The sequence below is a fragment of the Rana temporaria genome, chromosome 4 (genome assembly GCF_905171775.1).
Source record: "Rana temporaria chromosome 4, aRanTem1.1, whole genome shotgun sequence".
Classification (NCBI taxonomy): Eukaryota; Metazoa; Chordata; class Amphibia; order Anura; family Ranidae; genus Rana; species Rana temporaria.
Genome location: NC_053492.1, coordinates 210,610,570 through 210,628,649, shown reverse-complemented (window position 1 = coordinate 210,628,649; position 18,080 = coordinate 210,610,570). Strand labels below are relative to the sequence as shown.

Sequence of the window (18,080 nt, the reverse complement as noted above, 5' to 3'; positions counted from 1 at the left end):
TGAGCAGTTTGTGTATGCAACTATAAGTGCCTGGAGCTGCTTGCAAACAGTCTATGTTACTTTATGGGGATGCAGTGCCTGTATGAACACAACAGCAGGTCCTATTTTGAAAGGCACATGGGTGCTCAGTCCTAAATGCAGATAGTGTGCATTTTGGGCTGCTTACCCTAACTGACACACCTGTCAATTTGGGACCTTCATCTTTGTCTGTACAGCCTCTGCATTCCAATATTGTAACATAGGCTGCCTGCATGCAACTTCAGGCGCCTCCAGCCACATAAGCAAGTAACTCATTCATGCTGTACAGGCCACAGTGTCCCATGTGAATAAGCCCTTAGACCCCTTTTACACTGGGCTCGGGAGATGCAGTGGAGGTATAGCCGGGCACTTTTTTCAGGTGGTATAGCAGTGCTATTTTTAGCGTTAAACCACCTGAAAAATGTGTCAGTGTGAAAGGGGCCTAAATTATTTAATTTACGGTAATTTTACAATTTTCTTTTTTAACAGTCCTGTTGGGAGGAGACTGTGGTGAAATATATTTAGGGTCTAAACAGACCCCGCCAATGTCTCACTTTTGGGACAAAGAAAGGAACTGAGGACAGATTAGGGGGGGTCGAGGACTGTGGGAGTGGTAAAATCGGGGGGGGGGGGGGGCGGATGTTAACAGAGCTGGGAAGAATGTTACAACCAGATCATCTTGGAGCTGTGAGGGAAGCAAAGGAGAGAGTGTAGAAGCAGTGGCGGCAGCAGTGGGAAGGGGAGGGGGGGACATTTTTGATGAAAAGCTGCAATCAAAATCTTATTAGCCACTGATCAACATTATTATCTTATTTAGCAGAGTCTTCTGAACAGTTCTGTTATAAGTTCACTAAAGTGACCATAAGCCAATAGCAGAAGGGGGAATGTAGCCAATGTATGGCATACTGACCTGGCCAGCTGAAATTGGTTCTGGCCACCCTATGACATATGTCGCTGGCAGTGAATGTTGTTTCATTAGTAATTGACTATTGTAGTACCATAATTTGTAAAGTCATTCACTTAATTTAAATCATCAATCTAGCTTCTAATTCAATATAGTAACACATTGCAAGATGTTTATAGGACAATGAAATGGTAACATTCACACAGATGCTACTGAAACTTATCTAGGTACATAACCTACAATGATATCAAATAATGATGGTATACTTGAAATAAAGGTTACAGATTGGGCAATAGGTATAATTATGTGCAAGAAACACACATTGATAACAACTGTGCCTAAGGAAAATTGCTCAATTCCCTCATTAACACACTATTGATGAGGGAATACTTTCTGCAATGCTATTATGTTCTACCTACGTGGAGGGTTGGGAGCCTTCCCCACACAATGATCACTGCTGTCTGCTATAGCCTCCGGCAGTGATCGGGTTATATGCATTCCAGACAGCTAGGTTAACAAAAGGCAGTGCAGGTTAACAGACATACTACAAGTCCCAGCAAACTGATTTGAGGCAAATGTATATACTGTATATATATATATATATATATATATATATATATATATATATATATATATATATATATATATACACACAGTATATATATTGTATAGCTGTAAAGAAAAAGAAAAGCCTGTTGCTAGCACATTTCATCCTCAGAGATATTATTAAGGCATAGAAATAGCATTAAAGCATTAATCTCCACTTTTTTATTAAAATGATTATATACTGATATGGGACCTACTGATCTATTGTATTCTATATATGAGAAGTCATATACACATCCCTTCTTGCAAAGTGACCATACATAGACTGATATATGCTGCTTTTAAACCACTGACTAAACACACTATATTCATTCACCAGGATGAAGATGAAGATGGTTTTAGAGTAAGGTAAAAGTAAGGGTAGGCACATGTCTCATTGATGTTTATTCTTGGGCTTTGTTATTTCCACTCTTAAGTTAAAGCGATAGTAAACCCGCTGTCTTTTTTATTTTTTTTAAACCTGAAAAGCAAAAGCTGTGATTGGCTGGAGCGGCGATGTCATCACTCCCCGGCAAGGTCCGGCGGTTGTCAGGCCTTTAGCCGAGGATCTCCGCTGCGCATGCGCCGCTGCAGTCGGGGGGAATATCTCCTAAACCTTACAGATATTCTTTATACTTACAGGTAAGCCTTATTATAGGCTTACCTGTAGGTTAAAGTGGTAGTACAGAGTATACTACCACTTTAAAGCTTTGTTAACAGTTCTGCCAGGATGAATTAAAAATAATAGTGGAAGAATTTAAATACTGTATATATTTGAGTATAAGCCGACCCGAATATAAGCCGAGGCACCTAATTTTACCACCAAAAAATGGGAAAACGTATTGACTTGAGTATAAGCCTAGGGTGTCCATCTGCATGCCTCACTGTGCCGCAATTTGCCTCACTGTGCCCATGACTAGACTGACGTTTAACATTGGAGTCTATGGAAGGAGTGCCTGGCTTTGAAAAATCGATGCTCCCCAGCCGTAGGTCCCCCAGACAACAAACTTTGCACACTTGTAGAGGAGAAATAGAGCTACGTGTGTGCTGGTACCAGGTCCCCAAAGTCACTGGAGAAATGACAGTTTAACATGGGAGTCTATGGAAGGGGAGTCCGGCTTTGAAAAATTGGTGCTCCCTGGCCGTAGGTTCCCCGGACAACAAACTTTACACACTTGTAGAGAAAGCATGGGGCTACATCTGTGCCAGGTTTGGGGTCCAGGAGACCTACGGCTGACCGGTACCAGGTCCCCAAATCTGGGAGATCAGGCACAAAAAGGTGACTCGAGTATAAGCTGAGGGGGGCATTTTCAGCACCAAAAAATTTGCTGAAAAACTTGGCTTATACTCGAGTATAAGTACTTTTCCTGGAAAGAATGCAACTCCAGGTTTCTTTCTGTGCTGGTTATATGAGTAGGCATTTTATTGCATGCATTGGTTGATCCCTCAATTCAGCAGCAATAGTGTAACCAAATGCCCACATATTTGGTCACATGGATGGTGAAAGTACTTAAAGGCTAAGTTCACCTTTTTTATTTCTAAATTCCAGCTCACCTATGTACCAATAAACCATTATTGTAATTATTTTGCAGAAAAGAAAAAGCTTTTTAATTATCCTACACATACATACATACATACATACATACATACACACATCCATGCAGGATACTGCCAATGCACTTCCTCAGCTTCACACCAATCCAAAGTCTCCTCTATGCTCCTCCACCCACAACCACAACTTATTGTCTTTTTTTTTAAACCCACTTTCTCTTACCAATGAGTTAACCCTTTTGTTCCTTTAAAGTGACCACAGTCCAAACATAGGGGAAATATAGTGCTCTGTACAGCCACCATGTCCTGACAACTTGTTTAACGCTGACCATACACTATTTAATTTGATTATACACTAACAGAGCTATCGAATAGGAGGATCCCCCTTACTAATCCATTACATTTTTATCAAATTAGACATGCCCTTGCACGACATAGCTGATGGTAGATCTAAATTAGATTGCATAATCAGATTATACAGACAGTGGGTGGAAGGTGGTAATGTAATGATGGAGGTGTGGTCCAGATAGTGAACACGTCCTATTGAGCCCTTAGAAATCCCTATAACACACCGATTAAAACTAAAACACAAATATCCATACACTATTCTCTCTATCGAGCTAACTTCACCCCCTTTCTGAACAACCTCTCAAAAGAACTAGAACAGTTCCCCAAATTAGCCTTATCATGGCCAGGCAGACTAGCATGTCCTTTAGTGTGGTGTTCATCGCCGTTTGCTCCATAGGGGGGAAAGAAGCAATGGAATTGTTCTGTGGGCTTTGCTGTATCAGTGTGTGAGGAATATGAGAAACATGACTCACCTTATCGTTTGCAGCATAGGGATGCAGTTTAATTTTTGCCTTAGATGGGCTGCAGGAAGCAGGAAAGCTTGGTGGAGGCTGCGGCCATCCCATCCTGTGGCGTGGGGGTCCCTTGGGGTTATGCTGCAAGTCTGCTGAGTGTCTTGGCTGTTGGAGAGAGAGCTGCTGCGGGCGCTGCTGTGGAGGATCTGGTTGTGGCGCTATCTTGGCCGCGGCTCACGGCCAGCTGAAACATATACTCTGTGAGCTTTTGTGGGAGCCGGCTGTCTTTTCTCTTCTGTGCCATGGCTCCACAGAGGTAGCAGGTGTGTTGGCGCGGCTCCGGTATGTGAGGATTGCTGATAGAAGGCAGTCAGATGCTGTTAATCTGGCCCTGTTTGCGGAGCTCACTCCTTACGCTGCCATTTTGTCTACGTGCCAGCCACGCCCCCTGGAAATAATAATTCTAGTGCCAGACCTCCTGTGTAACTCTAAACTGGTAACCTGTAAAGACTTTTAAAACATCTCCTAGGGAGATTTTTAGGTGCCGTAATTTGTCATAATTCCACAGGCTTACGCAGTTTTAAAGAGAGACATGTTAGCATGTTAGGTATCTATTTACTCAGCATAACATCAACTTTTTTATTTTGCCCAAAAATGGGTATTATGTTGCATTGGTATGCACTAAAATCCATTAAAGTGTATTTTTTCCTAAACATGTGTGATAAAAAACAGTTATACAAAAATATTGCAAAACAAAATTGCAACAACCACAATTTTATTATCCAGGGTCTCTGCTTTCAAAAAAGATAAAATGTTTTGTGGTTCAAAGTCATTTTCTAGCAAAATAATGATGATTTTACATTGGCCTGGGGGTAAGGTAGTTAATGTCTGTATTCCTTTTGAGGAATTTTTCTACACACTAGCTTTTTGTGCAGTGACAGTGCCTAACAGTACCACTAAGCTTTATGTACTCTACCAGAGACAAAAACAAGTTTCCCCAGATGTTGAGCTTCATTATTTGAATAAAAGTAAAACAAAAAAAAAATTCTATTTAACATATTGTATTAAATGACAAATCTTTCAAGGTTGTCCATAATTTTTATAGTAAAATAATAAAATAGCTTTACTGTTATTAATAAAAAGACACTTTTCACCTTCTCACATCTATATAAAGATCTCATTGAAGGGTCTAGCAATACAGTTACTTTAGATTTTATTTAAAATAGAAGGAAATCAAAAGCACTTGTGTAATAAATGTTAATGGCCTGGCTCTGATCACTGCACACATGATATATTTAATGCTGAATATGTAGTCTGTAAATAATTTAGCACTGTCTGCATATGAAATCCCTTCTGTTTTATTTTTAGCTGCTTTTTGATAGTAACAATAATTATGTTTTTGTCATTGATCATTCAGTTAAGGGATGTGTTAAAGTTTATTGTCTGCAGCTTAGCGAAAAGGTCTATAATTACACTGCCAGCAATAAGAATCCATTGTGAAATTTGGAAACATTCCTAGAATCTGTTATGCTGAATAACATATCTGTTTTTACTACCTTTTACTTTTGAAATATAAGTTGGTAGTAAAGAGACAGCAGATTGGAAGACAAGAGTGGTTTTCACAAAGCCATGTTTTATTATGACCTGAAAGATATCATTAAATTATATACCAACAAGTCAAAGAACACATTTATAGAGTTCAAAAGTTGTAACTTTATATATTATTTGCTAAAAATAGTGAATAGTATTTGGTAAGCAAACATCTTTATTATATTGTATTACAAATAATATTAAAAAAGTAACCCTAGCAGAGTTACAAAAAGTAAAAAAGTAAAAGTCACATAAGGAAATTATTTTGCACATCAATTTGTGTCTGGGATTTAGAATATGACGTTTGTAGGTGCATGTTAGTTTTGGTCCTCAGAATGACTACAGAAGAGCCATAACTTGGATTCAGTATGGAGTGTGTTGGACCACAATGGAGAGACCACTGCTTTCAGAAGAAAAACAAGGGTTCCACTCTGCAAATACTAGAGGAGACAGACTTTGCTACGCAGGCTGTATTTGCTTTAGAAAAACATAAGCTAAAAGACATAGAACATCTTTTGTTTTGATACGCCTAGAATTTGATGTGTTGATTTAGACCAAATGTTTGGATGGGTTTTAACCTTTTTGCCCCTCAAACCAATCTGGGGGTGCTTGGTCAGCTCAAGGTATTGGGGGTCACCTCTCACCTGTACTATGCATTCATATAGGGGGCTTATCAGCCCTCTTGTGATATCAATACGGTTAAGGAGGAAATACTGTAGCTGCTGACTTTTACTATTAGGGTACTTACCTGTCCAGGCATCCAGCAGTGTCCTCACCCAAGCTGGTTCCTAAATAGGCTCTCAGGTGCTTGGCTAAGGGAAACTGGCAGTGAAGCCTTGCAGCTTCCCAGTCAGTTTCCTACTGTGCATGTGTGCTTCTCGCCACACTTTGTGCATGGGTCGGCTGTGGGGAAAGGAGGGGGACCGAACTTCCAGCTCACGTAGTGAACTGAGCTGGAAGTGAGAGCAAATACCTGTCAAAACCAGGTACCGACTCTAGCCTACCTCCCAAAAGGTCCCAAATGGGTCAGTGGAGGGGGGAGGAGGTAGACAAGCGGAGCTTTCACATTTGAGAGGTGCTCCGCATTAAGTTAAATTATAGAAAGGGTTTTAAAAATAAAGTTTAATAAAGTAAAGTAAATTAAAACATAAAAAATGTTTTATAAGCCCTGGCCCCCACATACAGGCATATATGGTGCACAGACATATGAAAAAGACCATTGCACCTAACATATTGGGTATCGCTATGCATGCTGGAGAGAAATATATTTAGGGTCATCATTGACTGTTAACTCTAAGGCCCTGTACACACGATCAGACAAAACCGATGAAAACGGACCGAAGTTCAGTTTCATCGGTCCAAACCGACCGTGTGTGGGCCCCATCGGTCCGTTATCCTTCGGTCGGAAAATTTAGAACTTGCTTTAAAATGGAACCGATGGACGCCTAACCGATCGGTCAAAACCAACGGTTAGTACGCAAAAGCATCGGTTCAAAACCTGCGCATGCTCAGAATCAAGTCGACGCATGCTTGGAAGCATTGAACTTAATTTTTCTCAGCACGTCGTTGTGTTTTACGTCACCGCGTTGGACTTGATCGTTTTTTTAACTGATGGTGTGTAGGCACATTAGATTATCAGTCAGCTTCATCGGTTAACTGACCGTGTGTACGCGGCCTAAATTGATGAGCTGTAAAAGTGTTTCTTATGGACCATTTTGGGTACTGTAGATTTTCATATACACAGTTTTAAGTCTTGACATATTTGGTATTTATTTACTGAATACAGTCTTATCTTTTATATATTACCAAAATATAAGGTATTATATTGTGTTTGTGTGCACTAAAATTATTGTGAATTAATTTTTTTATTAAATATATAGATATTTGATAAACAGTCCAGCAATGATTGTGAGACATAAAAAATTGCAAGCGCCACTATTATATTTTACAGGATATCTGGTTTCAGAAAACATATACTGGGGAATTCAGCCCTAATGACAGATTTCTAGTGGTAATTGCCTTAGTCAGGCAAGCATTTGTGCCAGTGTCGGTAACATTACCAACATTGCATCAAATTTAAGTAGTTCTTACTACTGCCACTACTGCCACTTTGTGAAACTTTCACTGTGGTAGTGACACATTCTTAAAGAATTACCACAATTCTCCAGGTAATTTAGAAATAATTAGGGTCAACTCTGAGCTAGCATACATATTTGGAAAATTACTCATCGCTGAGTAGGTGGAGCCTGATGGGGAACTGAGAGACTAGTTCCCCATCAAGTCCTTTACACATTTGATTGATAGTGCTTAGCAGTGGGTGGTATTAAAAAAAAACATACTGGACTGAATAACAGCTATGTGTCTGCCCACTCCCATGCTCCACCAATCAAAAGTTATATGGACCTGATTGGGAACTAGTCTGTCAGTTTAGACTTCACCCACCCCTACTATAAAACACCTCTGTTGTGGACATTCCTTCCTCATTGCAGACATGAACAAATGCATGTACCTGTCTGTGAGTCAACGCACTGCTACCGTGCTCCAAAAAAATTCTAACGGGTGTTTATGACACCTTTTATGAATTCCCTTAATAATGTTCTGAGGGTTTTAAATAATCTTCAGACCTAAAATGTGCATTTCAACATGTCTGCTAAAAAAAAAAAAAGGCGATGTCTCTGGCACACAGTATTTATGTTGCTAGTTTACGTTTGGCAATACAAAGATGCTTTACTTTATGGAAATGAAAGAGATGTTGCCTGTTCTACCAAAGCTTTGCTGCTCTAAATTTTTTACTGTACGAATATCCCATTAATGATCAATTCTAAAATAAACAGTGTTATACGTTTGAAGGAGTGCAAGAGATCATCTTCATTACCTAGACATACTGTAGTCAGCTAGTCCACCTGAACTATGGCACAGATGTATTATAGTAAAGATGTGCCATAAACTTTCAAATATTTGAATCACTTTACTTTACCCTAGGTAAAATGTGGCTCGTTTCCATTTAAAAGCACAGTAACTGTTGAATCTCACCAGCTGAATAAAATAATCTCTGAGAGATCCAATACTAAAAAAGGTTGATGCAATGATTAAAGGGTCTTATTGGCTCATTTAATAAGGAACTGCAAGTAGTAATGGTTAGTTATGTGCAGTAACTCATTCTAAGAATTGTATCATAGTAGTAGATTCCCAATGGTGCAATTACTGTTATTAGACATTTTTTTAACTATGTAGATTAGCCTTATCAAAATGTATAACTTGCTGGTTTGATCTATGTCTTGTAGCACAATGTCCTGCAAATGAAATGCGGCAAGAATCATCTGGGGTCATCCTTAGCCCTGGATATCCTGAAAACTATCCTAATTCCCAGACATGTTCCTGGAGCATTAGGATTGAACCTGGTTACACCATATCATTTTTTGTGGATATGTTTCAAAGCGAAAAACAGTTTGATGAACTTGAGGTATTTGATGGTAAGAAAAATTTGCAATTATAAAACACATGCATACTATTGGTAAGCTGTAATTACATTTGACTGAATAGCTATCATCAATTAAATGTATGTTCAGTATACTGAACACAACATAATTTGATATCACATTTTGGTTACATGGAAAATGTTTACATTAAATAGATTATAGATATATATATATAAGCAGTTATTTTGCTAAAGTGTTAATTGCATATATGAAGTAATCTTTCAAGTATAATGTAAAAATCTTTTTATATTGCATTAAATATTAGAATAATACTCACACATAAAATATAATTTTATACCAAAGCATGCAAATCATGGCATAAATCACAACACGGTAGTCAATATTATTTTATGCTATAGTAATAATATTGTAAATTCCAAGCACAAATACAGTAAATAAAATGTACATTTCTTTAGAAAAGCCTGGAAGAGCAGAAAGTGTTTTTTTTAATATTGCATTCTTTTTTAAAGGGCCATCTGGACAAAGTCCACATATTGTGGCTTTAAGTGGCAATTTAACAGGGCAACAAAATTTTACAAGCAAAAGCAACACTGTTTTTCTTCGCTGGTCAACAGATCATGCTACAAATAAAAGAGGTTTCAAAATTCGATATTCAGGTTTGTAACCATATGCAAGGTATTTTTTATCATCAGTGGACTGGCATATTTAAATTTTATTTTTAACTGGTTTATGTATATGTACTGTATTTACACATAGAGGTATTTCTTGACTTCTTACATGTCTTTTTATTTCCTAAGCAATTAACCATAAATCCTAATTCCAGGTTTGTGTGACTTTAGCTTGTTTGGACCAAGCTGCTTCAAATTATCTATTTGCTTCACCAACTGATGTGCCCGCTGGGAATGCTGTATACACTGTATGTAGCATCAATATCCACCCGCCTCTCCACCTCAGCCAATCAGAGGGACCATTGTATTCATTGATTAAATATTATGCCTTCTGTAAATGGCTGAGCAGTGTTCAGCCTGACTTGATTTTGGTACAGGAGCACGACTGGAAGTCTCCACCTTGCTCCTGGAGCACACTGCAGTATACTGTATGTAGTTGATGCTACATACAGTTTATACAGTGCTCTCAGCAGGCACATCTGTAAGTGAAGCATATATTTTTTTTGTTACCAGCTTGGTGCAAATCAACTATTTAAAATCACAAAAAAAAAAAAAATTAGGCTTTAATGTGTATTTAAAGTACACATGTTTCTAGACTATGAACAATAAATTATTTACATATTATTAACACACATTTGAAGAGTAGGAATGAGCTAATGGTTTGTACTGAGCTTCTTGAAGGTATGGACAAAAGCCTGAACTTTTACTTTTTGTCAGGAGCTGGAGCATCATTTATAGAAGCAGTTTTTCTATATTTTATATATATATAACAGCTTACGCTGTCAATGGTTCCTACAGTAGCAACAGGTACTGGAAGCCCATGTGTCATTAGCTACTTCTACCATCACTGGCACATTAGCTTACATGGTCAGGAATCCCAGACCACATTAGCAAAGTCACAGGCCATATTTGGGCAATAATATTGGTCTATGATGTCACTACTATCCATGCCTATTCCCTTACATAGCTTATGATCGCTTGGAAAGCTGTCAGTCAGTGAGCAATACCATTGGGATTGGAGGTGTGTCACAATCAGGGGTCAGGCTCTAAGACCAATTGCTATAGCAGTTACAGGACCACCACTGACCAGCAGGATAGGTACAAATGCAGTCACCCTGGCAGATGACACAGGCTCACCTGAGGTGCATAGTCTAAGTACTAACCTGTGTTCACCAGAGCTCCTGTTGGTGAAGATGGATTTTGCTGCATGTTAGTACCAGATCGCAGTCCTCAGTATCGACCCACCAGGAGGTGAGCAAGTCGGGGCTCAGTAGTGGATAAGCAGGTGAGGATCAAACAGAAGCGTGGTCAGTAAACAAGCAAAAAGGTCATTAACGAGTAGTTGCTGGTTGGTTTCAGAAGCGTTGTCGAGGAACAAGTCAAGGGTTAATAACGAGCAGTAGCAAATATGGACAGCAGCATGGAAGACATGAGCGAGATACAGGCTGGAGATAGCACAATATTGTGGCAAGGAGGAAGTGCAGAGATATGGCTTATATCAGGAAGTTTGTGGAAGGAGCAAAGAGTTCAAGGTTCAGCTGAAATCAAGGCACAAGGCAGCCTTGTCTAAAGGATCTGACAGGGCGATGTCCAGCATCTCAGATAGCTCAGTGAGAAGATTCATTGCCAGACACAACTGAGGACCCAAGTTCAAGTTTCTAGGTTACATTTTTTTTGTGAATGAGTAGAGGTACTATGTACCCTTTACTCATTTGCATTGGTGGGGTGATATCTGGAGGCCCCCCTTTTTTTAAAAGGGGCATCCAGATTCTGAGAAGACTACCACCTGCAGACCGCCAAAAAGACCAGACCATTGTTTTGAGGAAGAGGCCATCTAGATAGATGTGTCTCTTTTTTTTATTTCAACAGGGTTTGGGATCAGCTTTTCTTTACTTTGGAAAGACTTCATCTCACTTTATATTTTAGCTGAGACAGGAACTAAAGAGAAATCCCCCCCTTGAGAAATATGTGCTTAACAAAAACCTGACATGGATTTTAAACCTTCCTTCATCTAGCCAAATGTAAAATAAAAATAAGTTTGGGATTTATTTATTTTTTTGCCATAACTAAATAGTGTTGAAATTTAATTTTTTGTGCATGGTAATAACTACTGTTATGTTATCAACTGTTTTAAAAATCCCAAGAAATAATGTTTCTTACATCATAATTTACATCAAATAAAACACTTAGGGCCAGATTCACATACATTTGCGGTGGCGTAACGTATGTCATTTACGTTACACCGCCGCAAGTTTTCAGCGCAAGTGCTTGATTCACAAAGCACTTGCCTGTAAACTTGCGGTGGCGTAGCGTAAAGCCGTCCGGCGCAAGCCAGCCTAATTCAAATGGGGCGTGTATCATTTAAATGAGGCGCGTTCCTGCGCCGAACGTACTGCGCATGCTCCGTTTTGAAATTTCCTGCCGTGGTTTGTGCGAAATGACATCGCACCGACGTAATTTTTTGAACGGCGATGTGCGTTACGTCCTTTCCTATTCCCGGACGTCTTACGCAAAAAAAAAAAAATTCGGCAACGGCCATACTTTAACATGGCCTGTCTAATTTGACACCACCTAAATAGCAATCGCAACTTTACGACGGGAAAAGCCGACTAGCGACGACGTAAGAGAATGCGACGACAGCACGTACCTTCGTGGATCGCCGTAAACAGCTAATTAGCATACCCGACGCGGAAAACAACACAAACTCCACCCAGCGGGCGTCGAAGTATTGCATCCTAAGACCTGTACGCCTGTCGGATCTTAGCTAAATGCCGTTGTATCTTTGTTTGAGAATTCAAAATAAAGATACGACGCGGCAAATTTGAAAGTACGCCAGAGTATCAGCAGATACTCTGGCATACTTTTTCTGTGAATCTGGCCCTTACTGCTTTGTCTTTACTTATCTTAATATGGCTGAAGCTCTTTATGGCTTTTAGGGATACAATTAGGGTGCAATGTGGAGCAATTTAAAATAAACAGACTGCATAATCAAACATGGAAAGATGCTGATGTGAATGTTTGATTTTAAGACAATGCAAAAAAATAAATAAACTAACTAACAACAAGAATTTAAGTGTGTTAAGTTATTTGGCTCCTTTGTGTCCACTGCAACAGGAAGTATTGTAAATTCTTTATAAGTGATGGTTTCATCTACTTATTTCTGTATCTACATATTTTGTTTCACAGCTGCCTACTGTAGTTTGCACACAGTAATAAATAATGGGGGAATTTTGAACAAGACGGGCATTGAGCTTGGTTCAAAAGTTTACTACTACTGTAAGGCTGGATATCAAATGATTGGAAACAGTAATACAACATGCATACGGAGACGAAATGGAATGTATGAATGGGCTTCACCAGCACCAATTTGTAAAGGTATGTCTTGTGTAGAGATAAATTATTGTCTGCCAATCAGTATTTGAAGACATGCAAATAAAGTTGTTTTTTTCTCTTAATCTGACTTAAGCCGCTCTACTTTTTTACTCCATACAAATCCATATTTTTTTCCCTCTGTACCAATGATTATCAACTTTTTCAACATAGCGACCCTCAAGTGGTCTACTGACATTTTCAAAGAGCTACATATAACATTTACTCTATGGAATACTGCATAAAACTATCAGAGACTGAGGATACACTACAACAGATGGTCAGAAATTGCAGGCACGCTATAGGAGATAGTCAAAGACTCTGGGCATGTTACAGAAATTTGCCAGAAACTAAAGGCATGCTGCAAGATACAGTCAGAAACTGAAAGCACTGTAGATAAAACTGCTAGTGGTCACAACCACTACAATCTCTTCACAAACCAATGCTCCCACACCTACGCTCCCTACATCCCTGCCTATAAGGTGCAGCATGCTCCCCATGTTCAAACAAAGTGATCACCAGAGCTCTATACAGTGTAAAGTATGGGCCTAATTTATTGCATTTAGAAACCGAGAACATTATTTTATAATCCGTGTATAAGAGGGGAGTTGTTTTTATTATCTGAGTGCACCTGTCTTGTATACATTCTATGCAATTTATACAGCAAATTATGTGCACTATTTGAAAGTTTTATACATGTATATGTTTTACATATAAAAATAAATATTCATGATTCAGGGAGAAGATAATTGATTATATATATTAATGAGTGTGGAAGTGTTTGGGTGAGGGGAAAAAGTGCAATGTTTCTTTTAGTGCTCAGAGGAAAAGAAGGCCATACCAGTATAAATATGAAACTAAAGTCATACCTTGGAAACTATAAGAAAGAGCATTTGCCACTCGAGAAGGACCCTTTATCTGGCACCCCCCCCCCACATTAAAATGTAAAAACACCCCACTGTGCCCCCTGCATACCTCTGCATCCTTCAATATCTCTTTGTCACTACTGTGTACCCCCTCTCCACAACTGCACTTCAGGACCTCTTTACATTACACATCACCCTGCATCTCTGGACCCCTTTACATTACACAGTACCCTGCATCTCTGGGCCCCTTTACACTACACAGTCCCCTGTACCTCTGGGCCCCTTTACATTACAGATCCCCATGTGCCTCTGGGCCCCTTTACATTACACTGCACCCTGCACCTCTGGACCCCTTTACATTACACAGCACCCTGCACCCCTTTACATTACATAGCACCCTGGACCTCTGGACCCCTTTACATTACACAGCCCCTTGCACCCCTTTACATTACACAGCACCCTGCATCTCTGGACCCCGTTACATTACACAGCACCCTGCGCCTCTGGGCCCCTTTACATTACACAGCACCCTACACCTCTGGTCCCATTTACATTACACAGCACCCTGCATGTTACACAGACCCCCCTTCAGTGCAGACCCCCCCTTCAGTGTAGCCCCCCCTTCAGTGTATCCACCCCTTCAATGCAAACCCCCAGTTCAGTGCAGACGCCCCCTTCAGTGTAGCCCCCACCTTCAGTGTAGCCCCCCCTTTCAGTGTAGACCCCCATTTAGTGTAGTGCCCCCCATTCAGTGCAGACGCCCCCCGTTCAGTGTTGCCCCCCCCCCTCATTCAGTGTCGCCCCCTCATTCAGTGTAGCCCCCCATTCAGTGTAGCCCCCCATTCAGTGTCGCCCCCTCTCGTTCAGTGTAGCCCCCGTTCAATGTAGCTCCCCTTGTTCAGTGTAGCCCCCCCCATTCAGTGTAGCCCCCCATTCAGTGTAGCCCCCCATTCAGTGTAGCCCCCCTATTCAGTGCAGCCCCCCATTCAGTACCTCAGATCAGCGCGGCGGCACATGTATGCACAACAAGTCCCCTCCCCCTGTTTACACATAAACAGAGAGGAGGGGGAGGCGGCTTCACTCTGCTGCTCCGCTGTGCCTGTGTGACATCTGGGATTCCGGGATCGCATAGACAGGCAGCCCGGGGCCGTAAGAGGAGGGGATGATAGGTGCAGCAGTGTCACCCTCCACCCCCCCGCACACACCCTCCCCCTTACCACTCCCTGCCTGTGCCTGTCACAGTGTGCTGCAGCGGCTCTGGCAAAACCCACGGCACTGCCACCGTGGGTGTAATACAATCGTGGAGGGGGTGCCGGTCTGACACCCCCCCAGTGAGTGGTACCCGGGGGTGGCCCGCCCCCCTTATCCCCCCTTAGTACGCCTCTGGTCTTCAGGCAGAAAATTGTAATACATTTGAGCTTATACAACATGTTAGCTACTGACAGATTTTAAGTGGACAGCAAGCAATGAAATGCTATGTCATTAAAAATAGTAACTAACTCTAGTTACTGTAGGCCCCCAAACGAATGAACTATTTTAAGCCTAAAATAATCTTGCAGTTTAGCATCCACACTGCATTTTGTCATTGAGTAGATGCTGTGAGCCTATGATTTATGTGGAGAGTAAGTCACAATCTCTAAAGTATGTACGGTTGTCTGTACACTGAGGCTAGAAGAAATGTTCTTACTAATAAATTCTGTGGCAAAAATGTTATGCAGCTACTAATGTGTGTAAGTGTTTAAACACAAGTGTTTGAAGGTGAATAGGAAATTAGTGCAGGGGTTGCTTAAAAGCCTAATGAAATGTCTGTGTATATCAAGAAGGGGACAGTTTAAATTACAAAAAAATGTTTTTGCTATTCATCAGTTGCACCCTTTACAATGGGATGGAGATCAGATATTGTCTTTCTTTTACTCTTTTATTACCCGTCTACAGAGTTTTGGTTGAGAAGTCTCTCCTAAAAGTGAGAAATGTGATCATAACCATGTTTTGCATTCTTTATGACATGTGAAATGTGTACTTGCAAAGCTAATGCAATATGTTAGGTGCATTGGCTGGTGTGTGTGCATTTTGATTTTGTAGAGGTATGTATAAAAAATAGTGCTATGCTTACGGCATTTTCATGTTTGTGCCAACTTTTCTGAAGATATCCATTTGGTGCTGTTCAATAAGTTTCAGTGTTTTGTTAAAGGTTATAATTTGTTAAAAGTTAAAGATCATTTTTGAAAATAAATGGGTTAATTAAAGTAATTTGCGATGTGTAACCTCTAATACTTTATAATCAGTAGGACCTTAAAAGTCTACACTGAGCTCTAGGGCCTGTGTCAATGAGCATAGGACTTTTATTGATGGCATCAGTTTGACATCAAATTGAGACTACTACTGAGATCATTCACATTTCATTGATAGGTGCCTTTGAGCTATAGTTGACCTCCCTCTGACCTGAATTAGACCTTCTTCAAATTGTTTTGCATTTCCATAGACTTGTATGTAAATACATATCTACTTGAGTTGAACTAAAACTTGATGCAGGATCTTGCATTGTAAATCAGTACCAATTAGTCCAAAGTGGTAATGGATACTCTGTGGAAATTCTTATATTACTTTGGTTTACTTTTCTATTTTGATGTTTCTTTTTCCCTTCTCTTCCATTTACTTGACTCCCCTTCAATCCAAATATGAACCAGAACTATTGCAACTTGACACTCAGAGCCGGTTCACACAGGGGCGACCTGGGATCCGACTTGAAGTTGCCCCAAGTCGTCCCAAGTTGCGTGGTTGAGAAAATCAATGGAAGTGAATGGAGCTGTCTTAATACACACTACTGAAGTCGCTCTGACTTCAGAAAAGGTTCCTTTACTACTTCAATCCGACTTCTAGGCAACTTGTAGGCAACTTGTACCCATTAATTTCAATGGAAGTTGCCTCAGAAGTCTGATCACTGTCTTAACTGAAGCAACAATACAGGAAGAGAACATACATTTCTCAGGCAAACCCCTCCCTCCCCCTCCCTCTCACAGAGCTGATTGTTGTTTGATTGGCCACTGGAAAGCCTCCTGTCCTGGAGGCAACTTGAAGTTGCCTTGTACTGTCCAGGAGGCAACTTGAAGTTGCCTTGTAAGTTGCCTGATGATTCATACTCAAGTCGTGTCCAAGTTGCCTCCCAAAGTCGTTCTGGAAGTCGTGTTGCCCCTGTGTGAACCGGCTATAAGTATCACACATAAAACAAGGTAGATGAGAGCAGGACAAAGATGAAGGGGAAAAAACAAAACAAATAAACAGCATAGAGAACTGTAGATCTTTATGCACTAATGGATACATTATGCACAATTTTTTTCCTTCCTTTCTATTAGTCCCTTTCATTTTTATAGAATAACAATATATCACAACAAGAGAAAAATATTTTGTACAAAAACCATACAAGTCTAGCTTAAAGATGACCATGTGCATTTAATGGTGCATACTTGCACAGTATAACAAAAAAGTTTACGAGCAATATTATAGTTAGAATACTTAGACCTGCATTGACACAGATTCCAATTTGCTGTACTGGGATTTTGTCAGTGATGATAGGCTTTTTTATAATGGCATTTTTTTTGCAAATGTTATTATAATAAAAACATATATATGATGCTGTAAATGATAATGATTCTTCAAGAAAAATAAATAAAAATTCTGACGTATTGTTGAAATAAATTCTTTGTTACTCTACCTTTAAAATTGTTACATATATGGCTAAAAGTAAAGAACACAGATATAATTTGTATTACATTTCCTGTTTCTAACTGGCTTTATGCATTAGGATAACAGGAGTTAAAAGAAAATTCATGGACATATGTACCAATAAAACATATGTAGCCTGTACTTTACACAGGCTACATATTTCCACATTCTCTTGAAGCTAAATGTCTCCACAGATAGGTGAACAAATGTGGGAACATGAAGACAATTTGAATCAACTACTATAATATAATACCATAAAAGTACTGTTCAGCTATAATAATTCTAGTTAACAAACTGTAAGAGATATTGCCACATTTTCCAAATTTTTAAAATTATACATTTGTAAATAAATGTAAATAGGTATAGGCTTGATTTATATAACTCTTTAAAAGCCTATGTTTTATTTTTCTTTCTTTTTTTAGTTTTCATTTGTATATATAAAATTATAATATGACCAAAGACAGCAATTTTCCAAATTGCTCATTATCTCTCAGAAAAATATACACAGTAATGGTGTCTCAACAGTACATTGTGCACAAGAAATCTTTAATTGGTTAAGATTA

At 39.6% G+C, this 18,080-nt stretch overlaps 1 protein-coding gene across 1 annotated transcript in view; it reads left to right on the top strand.

The window, feature by feature from the left end:
• The window catches only part of CSMD1 (CUB and Sushi multiple domains 1), an 833,985-nt gene that overhangs the window by 589,881 nt on the left and 226,024 nt on the right, over window positions 1-18,080 (top strand). The window contains exons 42-44 of the mRNA XM_040349812.1: window positions 8,736-8,924; window positions 9,401-9,547; window positions 12,746-12,934. Coding sequence (XP_040205746.1) covers window positions 8,736-8,924; window positions 9,401-9,547; window positions 12,746-12,934 — 525 coding nt within the window. The remainder of the gene's footprint in view (window positions 1-8,735; window positions 8,925-9,400; window positions 9,548-12,745; window positions 12,935-18,080) is intronic.